The sequence below is a fragment of the Gossypium hirsutum genome, chromosome D04 (genome assembly GCF_007990345.1).
Source record: "Gossypium hirsutum isolate 1008001.06 chromosome D04, Gossypium_hirsutum_v2.1, whole genome shotgun sequence".
Lineage (NCBI taxonomy): Eukaryota > Viridiplantae > Streptophyta > Magnoliopsida > Malvales > Malvaceae > Gossypium > Gossypium hirsutum.
The window spans coordinates 53,180,568-53,204,085 of NC_053440.1; the positions used below are offsets into that span (position 1 = coordinate 53,180,568).

Here is a 23,518-nt window from a genome sequence, read left to right on the forward strand (position 1 = left end):
ATCAAGAATCACACTATCCAGATATACTCCGGTAGTTTATGTTAAGCAACTTTTTGGATTTATATGGCATGTATAGGGAATTGAAGTAAAAAGTAAATTTGAATGTTATGGTTGCGTTAGATATCGAAATATATACATGTTTTTAGTTTGAAATGGTTGATTGGTTGAACTTCATTAGTATTTAAATGAAGTAGATGAAATACTGGAATTGGTTGTGATTTGAAATTTGCAGGGAAGGTTAGACAATTATAAAGGGGTTATATTGAATTTTTTTTAAAAAATTGCAATGGAGCAGTTCTTAGACAGCAGCATTGATGTAACTTTTAAAAATCACCAAAAATAGTGGAAATAGAATTAGAAGTTGAGTGAGATATGAAATTAAAGCTGAAAGAGTCTACTTTCATATAAAAGAAGTGGAGTAAGCAAAAGAATTATATACTTTTAAATATTTGAATTTTAGTGAAACAGGGCAAGAATGTTTTTGAAGTCCCCTGTTCTGACTTTAGAAATTCATTAAAAATTGTACAGAAGGAATTTTGAGTTATAATTTATATGTATAGACTCCTTAATGAGTCTATTTTCAGTAGAAATAAGTTTAATCACCATATGAAGCCTTTAATAAGAGATAATTAAATTTTAGTGATGAGTGGTTAGGATAGTCGATTAGTGAAACAGGGGAGACTTCAACTAATAAACTGTACTAATTGGCTAAAGAAAAATTCTGAAAAATTTATGATGAATAGATATATGAGTCTGGTTTTATGGAAAATTTACGGATCTAAATTTCGAGTTTTGTAGCTTGAATTATAATTATTTTAGTGACTGCTGTACAGGAGGACAGCTTTATTATGAATGATGAAATTAAATTTGAAAGTAAATTTTTATGCCCCGAACTTTTAAGTTAAGTCAAGTAACGCCTCATGCTCGACTCCGGCCATGGTCTCGGGTAAGGGGTGTTACAATCTCTCTATTGTGTTACTATTTTACTATTATGTTGCTACTATTTTTTTATTATTGTTTGAATATTGTATAACACTTGTTTTATTGTTAATTTTGTTATTATTTTAAAGTTATTTGCTTATTAAGTTGCATCTATCTTAATTTGTTTTAGGATATTTGCATGAATTCTAAATAATAAAAAAAGACATTAAAGGATTTGACACAATCAATTACCTATAAAAATATTAAAAAAAGAAGAATATTTGGAAAATTCCATTTAAAAAGTAATTTTGAATCCGCATTTGAAACTCAAAGAAAAAGTTTGAGTTCAATAAGATTGTGTTCCAGTGCTTTTAACAATAATTCCATTAATTTTTAAAATGAATCGAAAACTTTAAATATGATTTTAATGACAATTAATCAAAAGCATTTTCCATTTAGTTTGGCATGACAAGTCCATTTCATCTCAATTTGATTATTTATAGAAATGTCATCTTAATTATGCATTCAATCAAAATTTGGCAAGGCAGTTTGGCATGACAATCTTCTACACAAAGTCTATTTAAACCATATCTCATGCAATGCAAAACAATCATCAACAAATTTGTATATCTTAAAAAGGAAATCAAATATATGCATAACGGGGGAGAAATCAGGGGTGTTGATGTTCTGTTTAATGTTGGAGATCCTCGTTAGCCCCTCACATCAAGTTGTTACAGCACTCATCCCAATTGAGTTATAGTATACGTTTTGCTTTACTACCTGCGTCGCCAACGGATCCTCCCTTGAAGACTGCATTCAACATTGCCTGGTTTCGGAAGCACTGGTGGACAAAGGCAAATGCAAGGGGGGTTGGCAGGGGCCCCGACCCCCCTAAAATGAAAAATTGTTGTTTTGGCCCTTTAGAAAATTTTATAATTTTAAATTAGTAAAGGTAAAATTGCACTTTGCCCCCCTAAAATTATGAAAATTTAATTTAATTCTTTAAAAATTATAAAGATATAGACTATTAAAAATTAAAATTTTATTTCGCCATTCTAAAAATATTTCCTGGTTTCACCCCTATTGGTGGAGACTATTGAGGACACCCATCACACTAGCAACTCAACGTTCTGCACACTTGGATGTGCCGCCACCACGTGTTCAAGGCTAAGCAGTCAAGGGAAGTCTGATAATTTTTCTTTTTTTCTTTTTATATTAATATTTGATGGTAAGTAAATATGTATATGAACTCAACGCTTTGTTTTGTTTTTGTTAGTTGTAAGGGAAGTTGCAGGCTGTGTCAATACTTGCATAGAGAGATGCGCCATGAAGAACTATTGATATCGCCTATGAATGAACGAATAATAAAAGGCTTTGAATTACATTTAGTTTGAATGAAAAAAAAACATAATTTGGCTGCTGCTGCATTTTCAGTTTTATATTTGCTCAAATAACATAAAAAAAAAGTAATAATATAACTACATCTGAACTTCTATTTATAATATATCTCAATTCCAATCCTTAAAATAGAAAAAGAAATGCATTTAATCACGTTCAAATACCCTTCATTCTAGTTTTTCCAATAACAATAGAGCTTATTGAGCTAAGCCTTAATCGACATTTATTTGTTTTTTTTAGGTATTTTCAGTCTTCTGTTAAAATTATCGAAATGAACTGATCACCAATCAATAAAAGTTAATATAGTCGACAAAAAATGACAGTAATGTACAATAATTGGATTTGAACTTAAGATACCATTATTTTTAATACTTAAATTTACCATTTTAATTAAAATTTATGTAATTTTTACATAATTTTTTAAAAAATATATTTCTTAAATATTTTTTTTCACTCAGATGCTTGCGATAATTTTAGTATCTATACTATATATAAAGTGGTTGATTAAGTTGGTTTATGAGTAACTGGACACCAATTAAGCTATAAAAGTATTAAAATACATTTACTTTAAATGATAATTAATATTATTATAATAATATTTTCATCTTATCATATTTTTATATAATCTTTCAAATAAAAAAAATTAAAAAAACATTATTTGAGACTTGAGCTAGACCTGCTCATGGGTCGGACCACCCAACTTGGCCTAAAGGTCTGGCCAAAAAGTAGGAGGGTTTGGGCAAAAATATAGGTCCGAAAAATAGGTTTGGAAAAAAAAATAAGTCCCGTTTAAAAAACAGGTCGAGCCTCTGGTAATATATTTTTTGTTTGGGCCCGACCCGACTGACTCGAATTCACAAAAAGACAAAAAAACTGCTATTTTTTGTTGTTGTAATGCTATTTTCTTGTTATTTTCTCCCTATATTGCTAACATTTCACTATTATATTGCTATTATTTTGTTGTTATTGTTTGAATATTGTATAACACTTGTTTTATTGTTAATTTTGTTATTATTTTAAAGTTATTTACTTCTTAAGTTGCATCTATCTTAATTTATTTTAAGATATTTTGATGAATTTTAAATAAAAAAACATATTAAAGAATTTGACACAATCAATTACCTATAAAAATATTTAAAAAAAAAGAAAATTTGAAAAATTTGATTTAAAAAGTAATTTTGAATCCACATTTGAGAATCAAATAAAAAAACTTGAGTTTAATAAGATTGTGTTCTAGTGCTTTTTACAGTAATTCTATTAGTTTTTAAAATGAATCGAAAACTTTAAATATGATTTTAATGGCAATTAATTAAAAAATATTTTCCATGTAGTTTGGCATGACAAGTCCATTTCATATCAATTTGATTGTTTATAGAAATGTCATTTTAATTTTGCATTCAATCAAATTTTGACAGGACAGTTTATTTATAGAAATGTTTTCTTAATTTTGCATTCAATCAAATTTTGGCAAGATAGTTTAGCATCTTAATTTTACATTCAATTAAATTTTGGCAGGGTAGTTTGCTTATAGAAATGTCTTTTAATTTTACATTCAATCAAATTTTGACAAGACAGTTTGGCATCTTAATTTTACATTCAATCAAAATTTGGCAGGGCAATTTGGCATGACAATCTCCTACACAAAGTCTATATAAACCCTATCTTATGCAATGCAAAACAATCATCAGCAAATTTATATATCTTAAAGGGAATCAAATATATACATAATTGGGGAGAAATCATGGGTGTTGATATTTTGTTTGCTGTTGGGGATCCTCGTTAGTCCCTCACCTCAAGTTGTTACAGCACTCATCCCGATTGGGTTAAAGTATACGTTTTGGTTTACTACCTGCGTCACCAACGGATCCTCTCTTGAAGACTGCATTCAACATTGCCTGGTGTCGAAAGTACTGGTGGAGACTATCGAGAACACCCACTACACTAGCAGCTCAACGTTCTGCACACTTGAATGTGCCACCACCATATGTTCAAGGCTAAGCAGCCAAAGGAAGCCTGATAGCTTTTCTTTTTATATCAATATTTGATAGTAAGTAAGTATATATATATATATGAACTCAACAATTTGTTTTATTTTTATTAGCTGGAAGGAAAATTGCAGGCGATGTCAATACTTGCATAGAGAAATACGCCATGATAATAAAAAATTGATATAAAAAACTCGTTTTTCCACTAATAATTATTCATTAATTTATTTTTAATATAAAATATATACATTCACCCAAATCATAAAATCTAATTAATAATAAAAATTTTAAATTTAAATATTTAAAAAGAAAAAAAAAATAAAGATCTCATCTGTTTTTATGAAAGAAACAAATATCTCATCAGTTGTTTTCATTCCACCTTTAAAAGCCGAAGTCTGGATCTCAAAGTGGCTCACTGTCCCACACTGCCACTCAACGCTCTCTCAGCCTCTCAACACTTCCCCACCTTCCAATTGCCTACGTCGACGCTCTTTCTCCTCCATCTTCCCAATCTCTACCATTTATTTTATTTATTACTGTATTATAGTTGTCGATAAGAACCAAAAAGGAAACTAGAAAAAAGATAAAAAATTTCCATATCCATTTCAATATCCTTCAACAACTCAACATTCCCTAATTTTTTTTCTTTTGTACTTGTTTGGGTTTTTTAATTTATTTAAAGGTGATGTTCAAAACCAACAATGTCGCTTCCCGAATTTTCGAGCGTCAAATTCGAACCCCTGCGCCTGGAACCAGTGTATGTTCATTTCTCCAACCTTTATTTTTATATTTTGATGTTTAGATTTTTATTGCCCACCACTTGTTTGATGATTTGTCTCAATTACAGGTTCACTCTGCTAGGAGATTTTACGAGAATTTAGTTCCTAGTTTTACGATATATGATGTGGAATGTCCGGACCATTCGTTTTTTAAATTCACGGATGATGGTCAGTACTTTGTGTGTTTCAGTAGGAACCGTCAGGATTTGATTGTGTATAGGCCAACATGGCTTTCGTTTTCGTGTAAAGGAGAAGATTGTGATAATAACCAGGAACTCCCTCCCCAAGCTAAGAGGTTTGAGAGTTTCTTCACACAGTTATATGTTAAACCACTTGCTTCCTGCAACGAGCTTATATGTAAAGACTTCTTTCTCTACATGGAGAGTAATCAATACGGAATCTTCGCTACTTCCACCGCACAAATTCAAGATGCTCGTGGCACGGATGGTGCAATCCTTGGGGTTCCATCGTTTGAAAAAATCACTATTCACCTCTTCAGGTTTGTCTACTCTGCACTGTTCTTTGCCAAATTCAAGATGAACACTGCATTTGTTATAGAATCCCTACTATAGATGGGTTGAGGGGATTTTGACCTCCGTGGGAGAAGTCTGTAACGTGTCGTCGGCATCAAACAAGAGCCATGCCAGGTTTATGGAGTGGGAGAACCTTCACCCACTAAGGAAACCTCAGCATTTGCGCTTACACCCAGGCCCAATACTGGAACTGTTGAGGGTATCCGGCACTTCACAGACTTCTGCTCAAGTAGCCAAAATCCACTCAACAAGATGGTAATTTAAGCAGTACTGATGGGCTATTTGTTAGAATTTCCCCAAACGGATTTTGAATTATTCTTTTAGGAAATTTACTAGTAGAAATAGTTTATTTGTTAATGCTATGACGTTCTGTTCTTAATTTTGAGTTTGTAATTCAATCAGGTTGGAAGATGGGTTTAAGCTAGATGAGAAGGTATTTCACAATGATTGTGTCAATCTTACCCATAATATGGGTGCCTTCTTGTATGATGATTTGCTGGCAGTTGTGTCGCTTCGTTATCAAACAATACACATTCTTCAAATCAGGGACTCCGGGAACCTTGTTGATGTGCGAGCTATCGGTGCATACTGTCGTGAAGATGACGAGCTTTTTCTAAATTCCAGTTCTCAGGCAATATATATTTTTTCTTTTATGTTCTCTATTTGAGTTTTATTATGTTTGGCAAGTATTGCATAGGTTAGCTTAGGCATCATTGATTCCACTTCAACTGTTCTTACTTTCTTACTAGTAAATTGAAGTTATTGGGTTTTTTCACTCATTGGTTTCCTACTAGTCTGAAAGCTTTTCAATTTAGGGCTACTTTTGTGTTTGTAAATGTTTTGGACGCAAAAGGCTTTCTCCATACCATGTATCTCTGGACTCTGCCCATAGTGTTCATTGTTTTAGTTGTTAAACCTGAGAGGCTACATCAAGGTGGAGTTTCTGAGCTAACTATCTAACTATTGATGATAAAGTTTCTCAACTTCTAACAAAAGTTAAACTGCATCAGTTGGCGGGTAATCGTGGAGATCTTGTAGATAATGGTACAAATCATGACCAGCCTAATTCAAACAATTCTTTTTTGAGTGGTATCAAACAACGCTTACTTTCATTCATCTTCCGAGAAATATGGAGTGAAGAAACAGATCAAACCCAGGTTAGCTTTCTGCACCTGCAAAGTAACTTTTATTTTGTTTTGCTCATGTTTAATTATATTCTTTTGAAGTTACTTTTGTTTTCAGATCACTTTATATTATCAGTATTCTAAGAAGCTTTAGGAAGAGTTTCAGAAATAGTTTTATCTCTTGAATTTCAGAGATTTAATTGCAATGGTTTTTTTTTTTTGCTATATCAGAGGGTCCAATGCTTAAAGAAGAAGTTTTATTTCCATTTCCAGGACTATGTTGATTTGGTGATCTTGAAGGTAGAATTTTAATTTATTTTATCTTCTACACACTTGTGCTGCTGTTTCCCACAAGTCAAATGAAATTATTTTTCTATTCTGTTTTTAAGTCCTTTGATATAGGATGATCAAAGTCTTATTTAGTTGACGGAAATGTAACAAATTTATGCACAACTCTTGGAAAGGTACAATTCTTGGACCGGCATCATCTGCTTATCAAGTTTGGCAGTGTTGATGTAGGGGTAAGATTTTCTTGCTTTTGCTTGTACATATGTTACTTGAATTTCGTTATGAGTGTAGGAAACCAGTATGTGTTTGTAATGGGTCTGTCCAATTTTTCCAAGACTTTCATGTATTTGGAGTCTTTGAAGGATCATATCCCTGTACCCATGTCTGGATATGTGTTGTGTCAAACACGAAAACTTCCAAGAGAAATGAAGAGTCAGAGCAACATGTGCCTTAGACAATAGTAATAATAGGGCCTAAAATATTTAAGGAAATATATTGTAGTGTCTTGATGAAAGAATTTCAAAATTCATATTTCTTTAACATAAAACCCTCAATAGCTCTTTATGGATTGTTATACTGGCTGTGCTTTATACAGAAATATTTGATTGAAATACATTATGATTTTTTGACTTGAAAATTTCAGGCATCACGCAACACTGACCAACTTCCGGCTTTCTTTGCTGTATATAATATGGAGACAACTGAAATTGTTGCATTCTATCAGGTATTATTTCATTATTGTTTTGTTTGTTTTGTCTTCTTTGTTGAATTCTCGAACATTCACATGATATATTACTTCATTCAGAATGCAGCAGATGAACTTTACCTTCTCTTTGAGCGGTTCTGTGACCACTTCCACGCAACATCAATAAATTCAATGTATATGAATTTCATATCTTCTCACTCAAATAATATTTATGCTCTTGAACAACTAAAGAGCATGAAGAATAAAGCCACCAGTGTCTCACAGGTGTTAATTTCTTTATCTGAAGTTGTTACTAGTCTACCCTTTTACAGTTTTCTTGTATATTTATGGAATTCCCTCTGGATATTTTTCCTCATCAGGATTCTGCCAGGCATGGTAATGGTGTTGCTGGATATCATTTCCAGCATAGTATTTTAAGTCTTCATCTTCAATTTTGTATGCCTAATTGCCTGATGACTCTTCTGCAGTTTGTAAAGAAGATGCTGTCCTCGTTGCCTTTAAATTGTCAATCAATGAGTCCTTCTCCCTACTTTGATCAGTCTCTCTTCCGATTTGATGAAAAGGTTTGATTCATTGGCTGCTAGTATATTCCCATGCTTTCTACCTCGTTGTTTAAGGCCATAGTTTCTTTTATGTCATTGCGGGCATTTGAGGCCATAGTTTCTCTTTCTTCGATGTATGCCTTCCCTCTTCTTATTGTTTATCTGCTCCTTCAAACCTGGTTGATCAGCGCCTCACCATTTTCTGGCATGTTCTTGCAGCTAATCTCTGCAACTGACCGGCCCAGACAATCGACAGATCATCCCATCAGGTTCATTTCTAGAAGGCAACCAAACATTCTCAAATTTAAGATCAAGACAGGTAATGCTTTTTCTTCGTGTTATCCCAATTACCTAAACTTGGGGTTTTTCCGCCCAACCTTTTTTTGTCATATATAGCTTAATCAAATTTCACTTTCCATTTATATGTCCCGTAGTTGCATAGTATGAAAAAGTATTAATGGTCTAAACCTTTTTCGGTTTAGGCCCTGAATTTGGTGGCGCGGATGGCCGGAGCAAAAAGTATTCGCATTTCCTGTTCCATCCTGCTTGGCCATTGGCTCTCTCCTTCATCCAACCATCTTTGTTCTTGCCACCGTCAGCAGTGAATATTCACTTCCGGCGATAAGATTTTAGTAAGTATTTGCTTTGATAGCCACTATCTTCTCCTCCCTTTTTGAAATGCCCTGAGCTAGTTTTGTAGTTTGATAAGTATTATTTTGTATATTTGATACTTAGGTAGTTGATAGTTCATGACTTAATGGGTAAATTATAGATGATTGTAACCCTACCCAAACTGTAAAAATCTATGTTGCTTTTCTTCTTATAGTTGAACTTGACCCAGTAATTTTAGTCTCGAAAAAATAATTAAAATATAACATAAACTACGATTCAAATGATATCACCAGCGTGGTATAAGTACATGCAACATGTCAAAATTTAGTTGTGTGTTGAATGTATGAATATTTTTTGGTTCAATTATGCGCTGAATGATATTTTAGAGAAAACAAAAGGCTGGTAAAATTGAGAATGGTTAGCACATTGATTTAAAGAAAGAGCTTGAATCGGTTGACTCGTAAATTAATATAGACAGTTGGATTAATATTTTTATTTTTATAATTTTTTAATATTTAATTCAATTAATTCAGATCCACGATTGATGGATTGATTAGTCCAATTATAAAAAGATTAACAAAAGGTTAAAATTTAAAGTTTTTATTTATTATTTACAAGTCATTTTACCTTTTTAAGTTTTCTTATAAAAATAATATACTAAGGAATATGTATTATTCTGTTAAATTTATTTGTGAAGGTTAAAATTTTGGTTACATGAAGGCACCACCATACATCCTTAAGTTATAACTTTTATTTTAAATTTATCCTTCAAAATGTTCTAAATTTTAATTGCATCTCAAATTATCAATCAGGTTTTTTCGTTAAATTTTATATAGTTAAATGAAAAATAAAAAATTTAAACAAAAAAGAACGTAGTCATATAACTTAAAAAAAAAAACAAAAGAAAATTGTATTTCGTGTATGTGTGGGACATTTAAACTTTTTTTAATAAATTTAATAACTAATCATTGATCACTTTTAAAATATGTATATATAATTGTCTAAAAGACACTTGCTTTTTTCTATTATGGATAAATTTATTTTTTGAAAGTATTGTAGATGATATGTTATTTTTTTTGTTATAGCAAAAAGAAAAAAAATCAGTAGCATTATCATTTTTTTTTATCAAAAAGACTTATTATTCTGAGTAATAAATTAATAATTTTAAATTTTAAATTTTAAATTTTATTTTACAATTGATATAAAAATATCAAAAAGAAAAAAACGGTGATTGGATTAAAAAAAGGTTGCCTGAGAAGGAATCACCATAACCTTCGATCAACGAATCCGGTTATCTCAACCAACATTCCGGCAGCCACCATAGTCGCCGCTCCGTCCTCCGGTGAGTTTCATTTTCGCTAGAACACCGTTTCCGTTTGTTTTAAACCTTTTCAAGTCTCCAAATTATTCACATTTCGATTAATGGCACTATTTGAAATCAATAAACAATTGAAATTCTGAAGCTGATCTACCAGATTAATCGTACGAGTCGAACTGTAGGGAGGCCTCTGATCGCAATTCGATCTCGGATTATCATAATCTCCGAGTTTTCTCCACAGCTGGTGTGAGATCTTAAATATATTAAGAATATAAGAAAAAGGAACGAGTTTTTTTTTTTTTTGCATGTCTCCATCTATTTATTTCTCCGTGGTTGTGAATTTTGTTGGTGACAACTACGGAGCTAAAGCGCGTGAACGAACATGCCGAAAAGTGGGAGTCTATCGAGGAGTTGTAACAGTCCGTCAGTGAGAGTGTCTTCGTCTCCGTCGCAGTCGCCGTCTCCGCTGTCCCAGCAGTCGTTGAGGCGGCTGAGCTTGTGCTCGCAGATAGCATCTCACTCTTCTCCAATTGTGTTCCCAGAGAAACGTACTAAGAAGCTGAAGGCTTCCTCCCGACGTGGTGAAGCTCCTGTCACGGATGATCAGCCAGATAAATCCAAGCGCGACGAGCACCGGATTGATATTGGAGAAGGGGATGAAAAATCTGATTTGCTTGGCTACGTGGTTTACTCAGGGAAGCTCATTTTGGACAAGAGAAAGAATGTCCCCACTAATGCTAATCCCGACGATGTAGAGCAGAATTCTGCCTCCGATATTGCCAACCAAGACGCTGTTGTTGCTAAACTCACTAGCAAGGCCCTGGTCTGGGGTTCTCATGTCTTGCTTCTTGATGATGTTGTCTCGGTAATCATTTAACCACTGAATAGACCATTTGCCATAAATATTTATTTTTGGATTTTGTGAGGGTTGCTATTAGTCTATTTAGATTCTTTATCTTGGCAGGTATCCTACAATGTTGGTGTTAGACATTTCATTGTGCATTCTTATCCTCTAAAAAAGGGTTCTTATGGCCTTTCTTGTTTTATTAAACCAAAGAGGAGTCGGAAGGATTTTTATTTCGAGGCTTCTAGTGTAGAAGAGGCAGTTCAATGGCTTGCTGGGTTTGCAGATCAGCAGTGTTCCATCAATTGTTTGCCTCAGCCTTTAGTTTCTTCAAGGAAGCAAGGTTCTTCTGAACTTTTTCCTATAGATACCCCACCTGAACTCTTGTTCAGGTGCAAGAATCCACCTAAAATGCTTGTTATATTGAATCCAAGGTCAGGCCATGGTCGTTCTAGTAAAGTTTTCCATGGCATTGCAGAGCCAATATTGAAGGTATGTTGTGTATCTTTTATCTTAGCAGTTCATATGGATTTTACTTTAGTTCTGACAGTTCCACATTATTTATGGATTTAATACATTGGAATATGTTGTCAGTAATCACAATTTCTGTTCTTATTTTGGATTTCTCTTCCTCTTACAGTATCAACCCCTCAAATGAATAAGTACATACTACATTTTCACTTAGGTGAACCCACATTGATTGTTTCTCTGTATCTGATGGTTGTGTGTTTTTACCTATTATTTCCTGCTTTCGGATCCAAAGCTGCCAGCCTGAACTTCCCTTTGTTTGCATCTAGATCATCTTGGATTTCTCTTCCTCTTACCGTATCAACCCCTCAAATGAATAAGTACATGCTACATTTTCACTTAGGTGAACCCACATTGATTGTTTCTCTGTATCTGATGGTTGTGTGTTTTTAGCTATTATTTCCTGCTTTCGGATTCAAAGCTACCAGCCTGAACTTCCCTTTGTTTGCATCTAGATCATCTTGGCCTTGCTTCAATTCATCCTTTCAGAAATATTTGAGCTCTTCCCCATAATTGCTTCCAGCAATGAGCCTTCTCTGATTTGACTTTTTGTGCTTTATGTTTATGGGAAAAGTGTTGTCAGGGTAAAATGAATTTTTAGAAATGAAGAGGGGTTAGGATTCTTTGCAACAACTGTAGAAGCCTAGACCGTTGAACATTTTTGCTTAGATTGCCTTCAAAGTGAAACAAAAATGGTAAAGTTCATGGCAAAACTATTTATCGGTAAAAGAAGAGATCCTTATATTATCAAACCTTATATTATGTTTTGTGGGAAGGGTTGCTTTTATTTCAGTGGGGTTTGGACCCTAATTACAGCATGTATCATTGATAGATTACAAAATTTTTAGGATTTCCAAGTTGATAAGAGTGCTACATTGGATGTAAATAGGTCTGTATAAAAAATGAATAAGAGGGTTCTTCTTTTGTTCCCTGCTGGATGTCTTGAATCCTATTGCATACTTAGCATTGCATGTGGCTGTAGTTGTAAACTCTTGTCTTCCTAAGGTGTCAGCTTATTCTAAGATGCATGTTCGACACACATAAATTCTGAGGATTTTCCGTATGAGGATAGATATTATTGGAGTAAAATAGAGGAAGGGATTATGGGTCATGTTCTTAATAGTTTATAATCTACTGATTTGTTTACTATTAAATGATCAAACATTGCTTATTTTTAGGATAATGATATTTTGTTTTGTTGTGCACTTTATTTTTCTCATTTTCGTTACTTCTAGCTTCTTTCCTTTATTATAAAGTCTGCTTTCTTTTCTTGTGTTATTCACGTTATTGTCAAGGAGAAGCTAGTGTAGAGTTCGGCCTTGTTTTGAGTTTCAAATTTTATATGCAAATTGTGACAGCTTGCAGGGTTTGAGTTGGAGGTAGTCAAAACAACATCTGCTGGCCATGCTAAAAAGTTGGCATCTACTGTTGATATCAGCACATGCCCTGATGGTAGTACTACTTGAATACTTAATTACTTATTCTAGCTTTTGACAATTTTTATCCTTGTCCATAATATGAATCTAAATCATTCTACTTCTTTCAGGAATTATATGCGTTGGTGGTGATGGTATTATCAATGAGGTTAGGCATTTCAAATTTGTTAAATTCTCATTTTTTGTATTTATTAGTTTTCTTGGGAATGTGTTTTAATTTTCTAGCCTTTCGGTACTGTCTGTATTGTTGAGCTACATTGACAAGTAAAATTATGCAGAAACTTTTTTAAGGCAACTGGTATTCTGTTGTTTCATTGTGTGATTCCTCCTGGAGACCTCTAATAACATTGCTTCAATAATAAGATTGAGTTACAATTTTAGGGAAGGAATAGTAACTATTTTTTTAAAGTACATTGGATTTCTATTTACTCATTATGCAAGTGTATTCTTCCAGCTTACTTTTTAATGGTATTAAAGATATTGGGTTACAAAATCAACTTTGAACTTTATCCAACTTAATCTTGTAAAAGAAGGATACTACAGTATTTTATATGCTATGCATCTCTCGGAATGGTTATTTATTGCAACATAAATCATCTTTGGTTTACAAATTATATTCTTAATCAGAAGGTCTTGGCTGATATATACACTTGTCCTCTGAATGTAGGGAGGACTGATTTGCAAGTGAGGCTGTATCTGTATCAAATGCAGTTTTGCCTGATCCCCAACATGGTATATAGCTTCTCTATTTGAGCTTTCATCGGCCAAAAATTGGAAATCATTTTTCTCTTAAAAGGATACAACTTTTGAAGTTGTTAGATAGAAATCCTGACCCTGGAAATAGATAATAGCTGCATAGGATTCTTTTATGGTGGTTTGGATTAGGCAAAGTCGAATTATGTGTTACTTTATCCTCGGTCATTTTATTGCTGTGGCCCATGGCATTTTTCACGATCCCCTTGTTTTTCCCCATTTTTCTTGCACGCCTTAAATATAGTAAATTTTCTATAACGCAAGTCTACTAAATTTTAATTCATCCTATGAAGTTTAATTTTTAGCTTGATCAGTGCTTTATGATAATGCTCTTGCTAGCCCCTTATACATCAGTGAATAAGAAATATTTCCCTTGCTCATGTTCTTCATCTGTAATTGCAAGAAATCACCTAGAAACCTTGTTCCAAATTATATCATATGCTTGGTAGTTCTTTTTCTGCCCTTCGCTGAAGTTTTGTTTGTACAGAATATCTGATTTTAAGTTTCTTTGTCATAATGCAAATGCAATTGCTTAAACCATCAGATTTTTCGATCTTCAGTGTATGGGACTTCTCCCTAGTTTGTTTGAGGATTTTATGGTGTGGGTATTTTATGATACTGAACAGGGGCTAGATTGCTTTGTTGGTAGCACTTTAATATGATATAAAGATTCCTTGTCCTTTGGATTTGAGTGCCTGTTATTTTTGTTTTTACTGTTAAGTATTTACTTCCACTTGGTAAATTTGTTAGGTTCTAAATGGTCTGCTTAGTAGAGATAACCAAAAGGAAGGAATTTCTATACCCATTGGAATTATACCAGCAGGTTCTGACAATTCACTGGTTTGGACTGTTCTTGGAGTTAGAGATCCAGTCTCTGCTGCAATTTCTATTGTGAAGGTAATGCTAAAAAACATGAAATATTCCTTGCTTCTGGTTATTCTATTACCCCTTTATAGATTGATGCCTATCTTCTTGTTGAAACCTTTTTAATCCATGGGTTTGAAATTGGTTAACAATTCTTTGATAATCCTAATTATGTTGCTTTGAAGATCATTGGAATCTATATTTCTGATTATATAATAAAGCTAACTAAAATAACTAAAAACTATATGATAGTAGAAAATGCATTTTTAGCATTGAAGTGTGGTAGGAACACTGTCCTTATAACCAATTCTGCCCTCTTCAGTGATATCCCGGTCTTAATTAAAGCTACAGTGGCATCTGTTTTCCTTGGATTCAACAGTCGGTAATCTCTGTAATTTTGCACCTGAACTACAGAGATCGAGCAACCTGTCTTTGATTCCGCCAGCTTGTTATTTAAGTTACTAATTTATTTTATGTAGTATAAGACTAATTATTTAAAATGACCCGACACAAGAGGGAAAGCGTCAAACAATTAGAACTTGAAATGTAGTAGGATTCTTGTATGTTTAGCCGAGTTACCAACCCTATTTATAGGTTTACAATATTTGATTTCTTGGCTTGTAAGGTTGTTTACAACGAACACTTGTATGTTGGTTTACTAACAACCAACCTATTTATTAGTTTACTAACACAAAGGCATACCTCAACCTAAGTATGTTGGTTTTTGTAATGGATACCATCTATTGATTAGTATTAGATTATGTGTCAATATACTTAATTTGAATTGTTTCTAACAATGGCTCACATAATTCAAATTAATTAGCTGGATGAACTGAAAGGTAAATGTACATAAGGACTGGATCAAATTGTCCTACTATTAAATGGATCAATTTAGTCCCTGTACTATTAAATTCAATGGAGTTAACATTTACTGTTTAAAATGTTTAATATTTTGTGAAAGCTTTTTATGGTTGTGTAAATGAAATCTTTTGTTTGGAGTTTAAATGCAAATGAGAAAATTAATTTCCATGTTATTTTTTAAACAGTAAAGGTTAACTCTATCACAGGTTGGTCCTATTTGATTCTTTTTAATAATACAGTGATAAAATTGACCCATTTAGTAGTAGAGAGACTAATTTGATCCGGTGTCTATAATAGAGGGCCTTGACAGGTACTTTCACCTGAATTGAAATGGTATACATAATTGTCTGTATCTTTTGGATTTGAGCTGCTATACAGGACAATATTTACATCAGCCTGGTGAAATAAATTTTTTGAATCATTCTCCTTATAAGTGTAAATAAGCTAACCTTGCATACATATATCATTCTCCTCTTAGTATAAATGTCTCTATGCTGTTGACTCTATTAGTGGAAACATGGTCTTTTTGTAGTCACCCTCATAATCAGAAGAATGTTGGTAATACCAGATTTTTCCTGTTATAGATGCATTAACTTCAAACTGGGCATTTTGGTGCCAATAATTGAGGTTCTTGTTGGTTTCAGGGAGGTCTTACTGCTACAGATGTTTTTGCTGTTGAGTGGGTTCAGACCGGTCTTATTCACTTTGGGATGACATGCACCTATTATGGTTTTGTCAGTGATGGTATGGATTTGCGAGAGGAATGATTATCCTGGTTAACACAATAATCTTCTTTTATTTCTGGTTTGTTTGAATATGGCCTGTCATATGCTTTAATGCTTCCAAACTAACATACCTTGCTAATTGCTATCATGCCTCAGTTCTGACTGGGAGTTGCACTTATGACCATGATAATCCTTTTTGAATGATTCGAGCATTCAGCCCAGTTCCTAACATATGTTGCGCACATGTAATTGATCACCAATTTTGGCTCTTAGAGGAGATGACCGGTTTTCCTGGTCATTTTTTCCGCATTTCCCTGCATTAGAGAGAAGTTGTCTTCTGTTCCCATCTGTTTCTGTTGTCCCATCACAATAAGTTTGTTTCTATAATTCAAATCATATGTCAGACTTGCTCTTTGACCATCTTTAACTGTCTGCAGCTGTTGTTTCAGTCTTTTAGTTTTAAGTTGCCTATTTGAGCTTTATGCACCATGTAAACCTTTAATCTCTAGTCCTGAACTAACATGGTTTCATTCTTATGAACTTATGTCAGATATTTTGTATACTCTGAATTATAATCTGTTTGGCATAGATCTTCAGTATATTTCGTATACTCTGAATTATAATCAGATGATGCATGCTTCTTACTGTAACTGACAATAGTTAAATACCAATTCAATGACTGAGTTCAAGGATGGTGAATTAGGGTCCCATTTGCCTGTTTTGCTTTCTAGTTTTGTGTGCTTTTCCGTTTCTTTGTTTCGGTTAAATTAGATTTAAAGAAGACAGATCCATGAACATGAACAAATTCAAGGCAAATTAGATTTAAAGAAGGCATTCATGGTTTTCTGTGTATAGAATGAGTGAACATAAAGCTTGTAAATAAAAATAATTTCCAAATCTTTTATTGTCTTTATCATGGGAATTATAATTGTGTTCTCTTTTTTTTTTCATTTGTTGCAGTGTTGGAACTTTCTGAGAAATATCAGAAACGATTTGGCCCTCTACGGTACTTTGTTGCCGGTTTCCAAAAATTTCTGTGTTTACCGAAGTACAACTACGAAGTGCAGTACCTTCCAGTAGCAAAAGAGGATCAAGGCGGTAAAAACTCTGCCGATCGGGAAGTAGTTGACATGTCTGACCTATATACAGACATTATGAGGAGGTCAAACACAGATGGCATTCCCAGAGCCTCTAGTTTATCTAGTATTGATTCAATAATGACTCCTAGCCGAATGTCTGGAGGTGAGATGGACACATTTGGTACCACCCACTCCAGCACCGAACCATCTGAATATGTGCGAGGCCTTGATCCCAAGTCTAAACGGCAATCATCTGGGAGAAGCAATTTGACAGCTGAGCCGGAAGTTATTCATCCCCAATTACCACACTCGACTCTAAACTGGCCAAGGACCAGAACAAAATCAAGGACAGATAAAGGATGGAGTGGATTGACGGCAGCACATGATCCTTCCCGATGTTCTTGGGGTAATGCAGCAATAAATGACAGAGAGGATATATCTTCAACATTGTCCGATCCAGGTCCAATTTGGGATGCTGAACCAAAATGGGACACTGAGGCTAATTGGGATGTCGAAAATCCAATAGAGTTACCAGGGCCATCAGATGATGTTGAATCCAGAATAAATAAGGAAGTTGTCCTAGATTCAAAGATAAATGGATTGTAACTAAGGGGCCATTTCTCGGCATCCTTGTGTGCAACCATGCATGCAGAACTGTGCAGAGTTCCCAGGTAGTGGCTCCAAGAGCTGAACACGATGACAACACCATGGATATGCTCTTAGTTCATGGGAGTGGGCGACTGAGGCTGATGAGATTTTTCTTGCTGCTACAGATGGGCAAACACCTTTCACTGCCATATGTTGAGTATGTTAAGGTATACACATTAATTTTCCTGCAGTCCATAAACAATCCCGAATTTCTAATATAGCATATTAGTTGTTGCCGGTTTGAACACGTGTTTTGCAGTTAGAGCTATGTTTCCTTATTATCTTCATTTTATTTCCGGAAACATAATGGCTGTTTTCTGTCGGAACATCATTAAATACCGGGTCCTATACTATGCATAAATGTTATCTAACTTTAACTTCTATCGAGATGCAGGTGAAATCAGTTAAGATCAAGGCCAGAAAACACACACATAATGGTTGTGGCATCGATGGCGAGCTTTTTCCCCTCAAGGGACAAGTAGTTTCGTCTTTGCTTCCAGAACAGTGCAGACTAATCGGTCGCTTCCCAGGCCATCACATATGACAGCCGAAAGAGGTGTTTTTTTTTTTCTTTTTTCGATATTCTTTTCGTCTATCATATCTCAGGATGCGAGTGCTCTCTTCCAAAACAACTATATCTTTTGATATATATTAATTTTCATGTTAACCCCCCCTTCATTTGTGCCATTACAAACAATGAGGGTAGCTGTAAATTCTTTTTGATAAGAATACATACACTATGTATTGCTTTTTTGTCCCCTCTTATTCTTATTCTTTTGTTTGTTTCTCTGTATTCTACCTGTAAATGAACAGAGCTTTCGGGTTTTTTATTTATTTAAATTGAACACGAACCAAATATGTCAAGTTCATTTATGAATCATTTTAAAATTCGTTTATTTTATTATTCAATTATAACGTAGTTCATAATATGCTATCATTAGAAGTTCATTTACATAAACAAAAAGTAGATTAAGTGAACTGAGGTTTTTACACAATTTTAAAATTTTAATAAATAATTTGTTGCAGTACCTTTGAATGAAAAATAAAAATAGGCTTAGCAATTTATGTATTGAATCATGTTGGTGCATTTTATAGTCATAATTGTAATTAAAATTTATTTATATTATATTTTAATTATTTCATCCTAAAGAAAAATAATATTGAAATTGACTTTAATTTACTATAATTTAATCATTGCATTTTAGGAAGGTAATCTAATTGGGTAATAATACTAAATCTTACCATTAAATCAATTTAAAAATCATTAATTCCACAATTTATATTAAAAAAAATAACAAAAATCAACTATTTAAATTCATATATTTTCCCAACGAATAAACTAAGTGTTTACGTCTCAATATTGGTAAAATACAACAATATAACTTTAACAAATTTAAATTTTAATAAAGTAAAGAGAAATTCAGAGATTATATTTTATTGAGTCCTATCTGTTGAACCAAAGCAGTCCCAAAAAAAATCATTAAATGAGTGATAAATGCATGGAAACTCGAATGAATTAATGCAAAATAAAGAAGAAATTGGTAGAACTATAAAAAGCAAAAAAAACGAGATACTGAAATCAATGTTGATTTGTTGGCATTTGCCAAATGTAGCCAAAACAACATTATTACTTCACAAACCCCAATTAAACTTTCATTCAATTTCAAACCCCCCCCTTTTTTTTTCAACTTATTTACTTCAAAAAAGTTTAAAAAAACAAAAAAAAGTCGATGGCACTGTTCTTCAACTTGTTCATCACTGACATTGAATTTTGATTTTCTTTTCCCTTTAAAATCAAGTCAAATTTTCTCATAATAATTATTTTTCTTACTTAAATTAAAGACAAAAAAAATTTGATTTTTATTAAAGTGGGAACAGTAGTGGGGTTAGTGTCATCTGAAAATGTCATCTCCATGGGATTTCACAGTGCCTAATGTTCCAACCCATTCCAATCTTCAATGCTTTCTTCAATGCATCACACCCATTGTTAAGGTAGAATCTTTCTTCTTTTTTTTTTTTAATTTAATTTTTATATTAAAGTTTAGCCATTCTTGATTTTCCTTTCCCCCTTTTTTTTTCATCCAATTTAATGTTTTATAGTTTAGATAATTTATTTGTATGTGTTGTATGTCATGTTCTTTTTTCTTCTAATTGTTTATATATAAATATAACCCAAGAAATCTTTTAAAAAATATAATCTGCGTGTTATACGTGTCGTGTTAAATCGGTCTATGCATGTCGTATTGTATTTATTATTTTATTTTATCCAAAATTATCGGATCTAGGCTTTCATGCCGATCAATTAGATATTAATTTTCACGGTTTTTTTATTTTCTTTCTGGGTCGATCGATTAGATATTAATTTTTTTAATTATTTAAAAATTATTTCTTTACCTTTTATGTTAATTTTTTTAAAAAAATTTTGGTTTAGTTCCAAGATAATAAATTTTTTTGAGAAATTCTTTTTATCGAACAAATGAAATTTTGGACTTACATAAACCCCTTTTCTTTGAAGTGAGAAGTTGATTTTGAGCTTATTTGGGTATAAATTGAAATATTTATTTAGATAAAAATAGTAAAATTAAGGATTTTTCTGTAATTCGTAAATACATTTTAGTAGGAAAAGTCAAGAAGTTCACCATTTAAATTATTATTTTTGGTTAAAATATGCTTTAAAATTTTGTGTTTTTAGATTTTTTTTAAAGGAATTTAATGTTTTTACTTTTTTGAATTTTAAAATGCAAATTCAATTGACTCTTCTATTAAATTTAGGTTTATTACAACGTCATTTTTTGTTGCATAACTATTAAATAAGTGCGTCTTTTTTCGAAATTTCGAAACGTCACACCAACTTCAGTACTTTTTGAGATAAATTTCTAACAAAATGATAGTTTAAGTACCAAAATAGACAAAATAAAATGTTGAAGTACCAAAGCAAAAAGAAAGTATAATTCAAGTGCTAAATTGTGAATTAATCCTTTTAATTTTATTTTCTTTACTTAATTTACAGAAATGTAATAAAAGAAGCAAAGAGGAAGCTGAGAAGGAAGGGTTCAAATTGAGTGAGGTTTGGGAGTCATATAGTGAGTGGAGTGCGTACGGAGTTGCTGTTCCCATCCTGCTCAACAATGGTGATCGTGTCGTTCAATACTATTCGCCGACCTTATCTGCTTTGCAGCTATACACCTCCACCCTAATCGACGATAAATTGTGGTAGTCGCTCTTCCCCTTCTTCAATTTGGGTATTTTGTTTCAGGGAGTAAAGATAGAATTATAAAATTTTGGAAGGGCTAAGGTTAAAAGACTTAAATTGAATTATTTTACTTTTTGGAGGGGTTAAAAGGAAATTTTCCCATTAGATTTTTGAAAAATGATATGCTTTATTCACAATTTTACTCTTCAACTCGACTTTGGTATCTAATTTTTTTAGTTTTACTTTGATATTTAAATTGTTGATTTTATCCCACTTTATCTCTAAAAATTATTATTGATAAAAAAATTTTAGATACTAAAATAAAAATATATATAATTCTCGGACCAAATCATAAATTAAACTATACATGAACTTTGGTTTGGTGTGATTATACATATGAAACTTTAATTTTAATTTAATCATATACATTTAAAAAATAAATACATCAATTTATTTTTTTATATTGGATTAATATAATCATACATGTGTGCAATATATGAACACAAAATGATGTTAATAGTTGTGTTAATAATTTATGAGAATAGGATCAAATCAAAATTTCATGTACAAAATTACATATTAGACCAAAGTTCATGTATAATTTTGTTATTTATCTATATTTTAATCTCAATAAAATAGAAAATTTTAGGGTTTTTTTAAAATATTTTAGCCAATATATTTATATAATACTTTAAATTATTTTAATAGTCAAAACTATTTATCTTTTTATTAATCAATTTATCTATTGGTTTACTCGATTTTTTTAAATTTTAAAACAAACTAATCAAATGCTTATTATTACTAATAACTATTGAGATCAAAACGTAAAATCTACTCGTGTTATAATGTCATAAGGGGGAAAGACAAGAGTGACAAGACATCAAGCAATGACAATAGCTCATGTTTGGGTTCCAATGCGACTAAGAATGATGATAATTCATGTAATATTCAAACAACAGCAGATCGATGTGGCTATTTGTACTGTCAATACGATGAGACTACAGCCCCTTATGATCGAGTTCCATTCACGGAAAAGGTATCAGAGCTTCACAATTTTTTTTTCTTGTTTTTAGGACATTAAAAACAAGTTGTCAATTGAACTATTGGTGGAGCAGTAAAGGACTTGATATTAACTCTTCAATTGACATCAATATTGAATTCAATCACTTCAAAGATGTTTAAAGAATCAAGTCTAATATATGTGAGTTTATGTTTTAACAGATCAAGGAGCTAGGCAAACATTATCCGGGCTTAATCAATCTCCACTGCATGAATCTTTCACCATATAGTTGGATAGCAATAGCTTGGTACTATCTTTTTTATTTTATCTTGATTGAGATTAAATTTGTTCATATGTTGGATCAGGACAAATCACAACTCGATTTTGAAAATTCCAAGCTTGAGGATGAATTCAACTTAAAAGCTTATTTTACAATTCGTATATTAGTAGAGTATTAAAAGTACATCTTTTTAATAATTAATATAATTAAATTGAAAATAAATAAATATTTTTATTATTTAAATCAAATTTCTCTAAATCAAGGGAGGAGCTTATGGTTAGGGGTTTCATTTACCAGTGGTAAAATGGTAATTGTTTGTTAATATTTGATTATTTATAGGTATCCAGTGTATCAGATTCCAACAGCAATAAATGTGAAAGAACTGTCAGCTTGTTTCGTTACATACCATCCTTTATTTTCTTTGCCTCAAGGTATTTTCTCCTTTACTACTTATATATAATATTGTTATTTGACTATTTTTTTATTGAGATTTTAAAATATATATATTTATATGTATGTATTGAGATCTAAATTTAATGTTGGTAAAATAACTCGAACTCATTGTGTATATAATATTGGAGTCTTGGCTATGTTGGGTAAAAGTATTATGGAGGCTCTTGTATGAAGAGTCATATTACAATTTGATCACTCTACCAAAAAATGAACAAATTAGTCCACGTGCATTAAGTCAAATAGTAAATTAGTCCTTTTTGTTAAAGTTTCCATCAATTTGTATTGTTAAAAATTGGTATGGTTGATGGGTTAACTAAACAGTGACACGTAACATGAAAGAGGCCAGTCTTTAACAGTAGAAATGGATAGAAATTTTTAACATAAAGACAAGTTTGCTCTTTGATCTAAGTATAAAGACTAATTTACCCATTTTTTAAATAGAATGGGTAAAATGTAATTTGACTCATAGTATAGGAGCATCAATGGTACTTTTACTAGCTATATTAGTAAGGTTGGGTCCTAGGTCATTAAGTATCTAGATTTCGAGTCTCATCATATGTGAATTTTCCCTCATATTTATTATGAGTTGAAATTCATCATGTATGAGCCTTATTCAAGTTTATTTTGGATTTATGTTTGATTATTCTT

General features: G+C 32.3%; 1 protein-coding gene and 1 pseudogene across 5 annotated transcripts; both read left to right on the plus strand.

Moving 5' to 3' along the window:
• Window positions 1–4,672: 4,672 nt before the first annotated feature.
• On the plus strand, window positions 4,673–9,120 carry LOC107898887 (light-mediated development protein DET1). 5 transcript variants are annotated; one of them, XM_041090883.1, is made up of 12 exons: window positions 4,693–5,061; window positions 5,152–5,251; window positions 5,333–5,582; window positions 6,019–6,247; window positions 6,627–6,773; window positions 6,972–7,040; window positions 7,205–7,261; window positions 7,672–7,752; window positions 7,834–8,109; window positions 8,202–8,297; window positions 8,496–8,595; window positions 8,759–9,120. In XM_041090883.1, the coding sequence occupies exons 1-12, from the start codon at window positions 4,990–4,992 to the stop codon at window positions 8,899–8,901; spliced, it is 1,620 nt and encodes a 539-aa protein (XP_040946817.1). In that variant the 5' UTR covers window positions 4,693–4,989; the 3' UTR covers window positions 8,902–9,120. The 5 variants fall into 5 exon arrangements, with proteins under 5 accessions (XP_040946815.1, XP_040946818.1, XP_040946816.1 ...); XM_041090881.1 differs by having other exon boundaries at window positions 4,673–5,061; window positions 5,152–5,582; XM_041090884.1 differs by having other exon boundaries at window positions 4,673–5,061; window positions 5,152–5,582; window positions 7,834–7,998.
• A 960-nt stretch (window positions 9,121–10,080) lies between these two features.
• Window positions 10,081–18,813, plus strand: LOC107898888 (sphingoid long-chain bases kinase 1-like; annotated as a pseudogene).
• The last annotated feature ends 4,705 nt before the right edge of the window (window positions 18,814–23,518 follow it).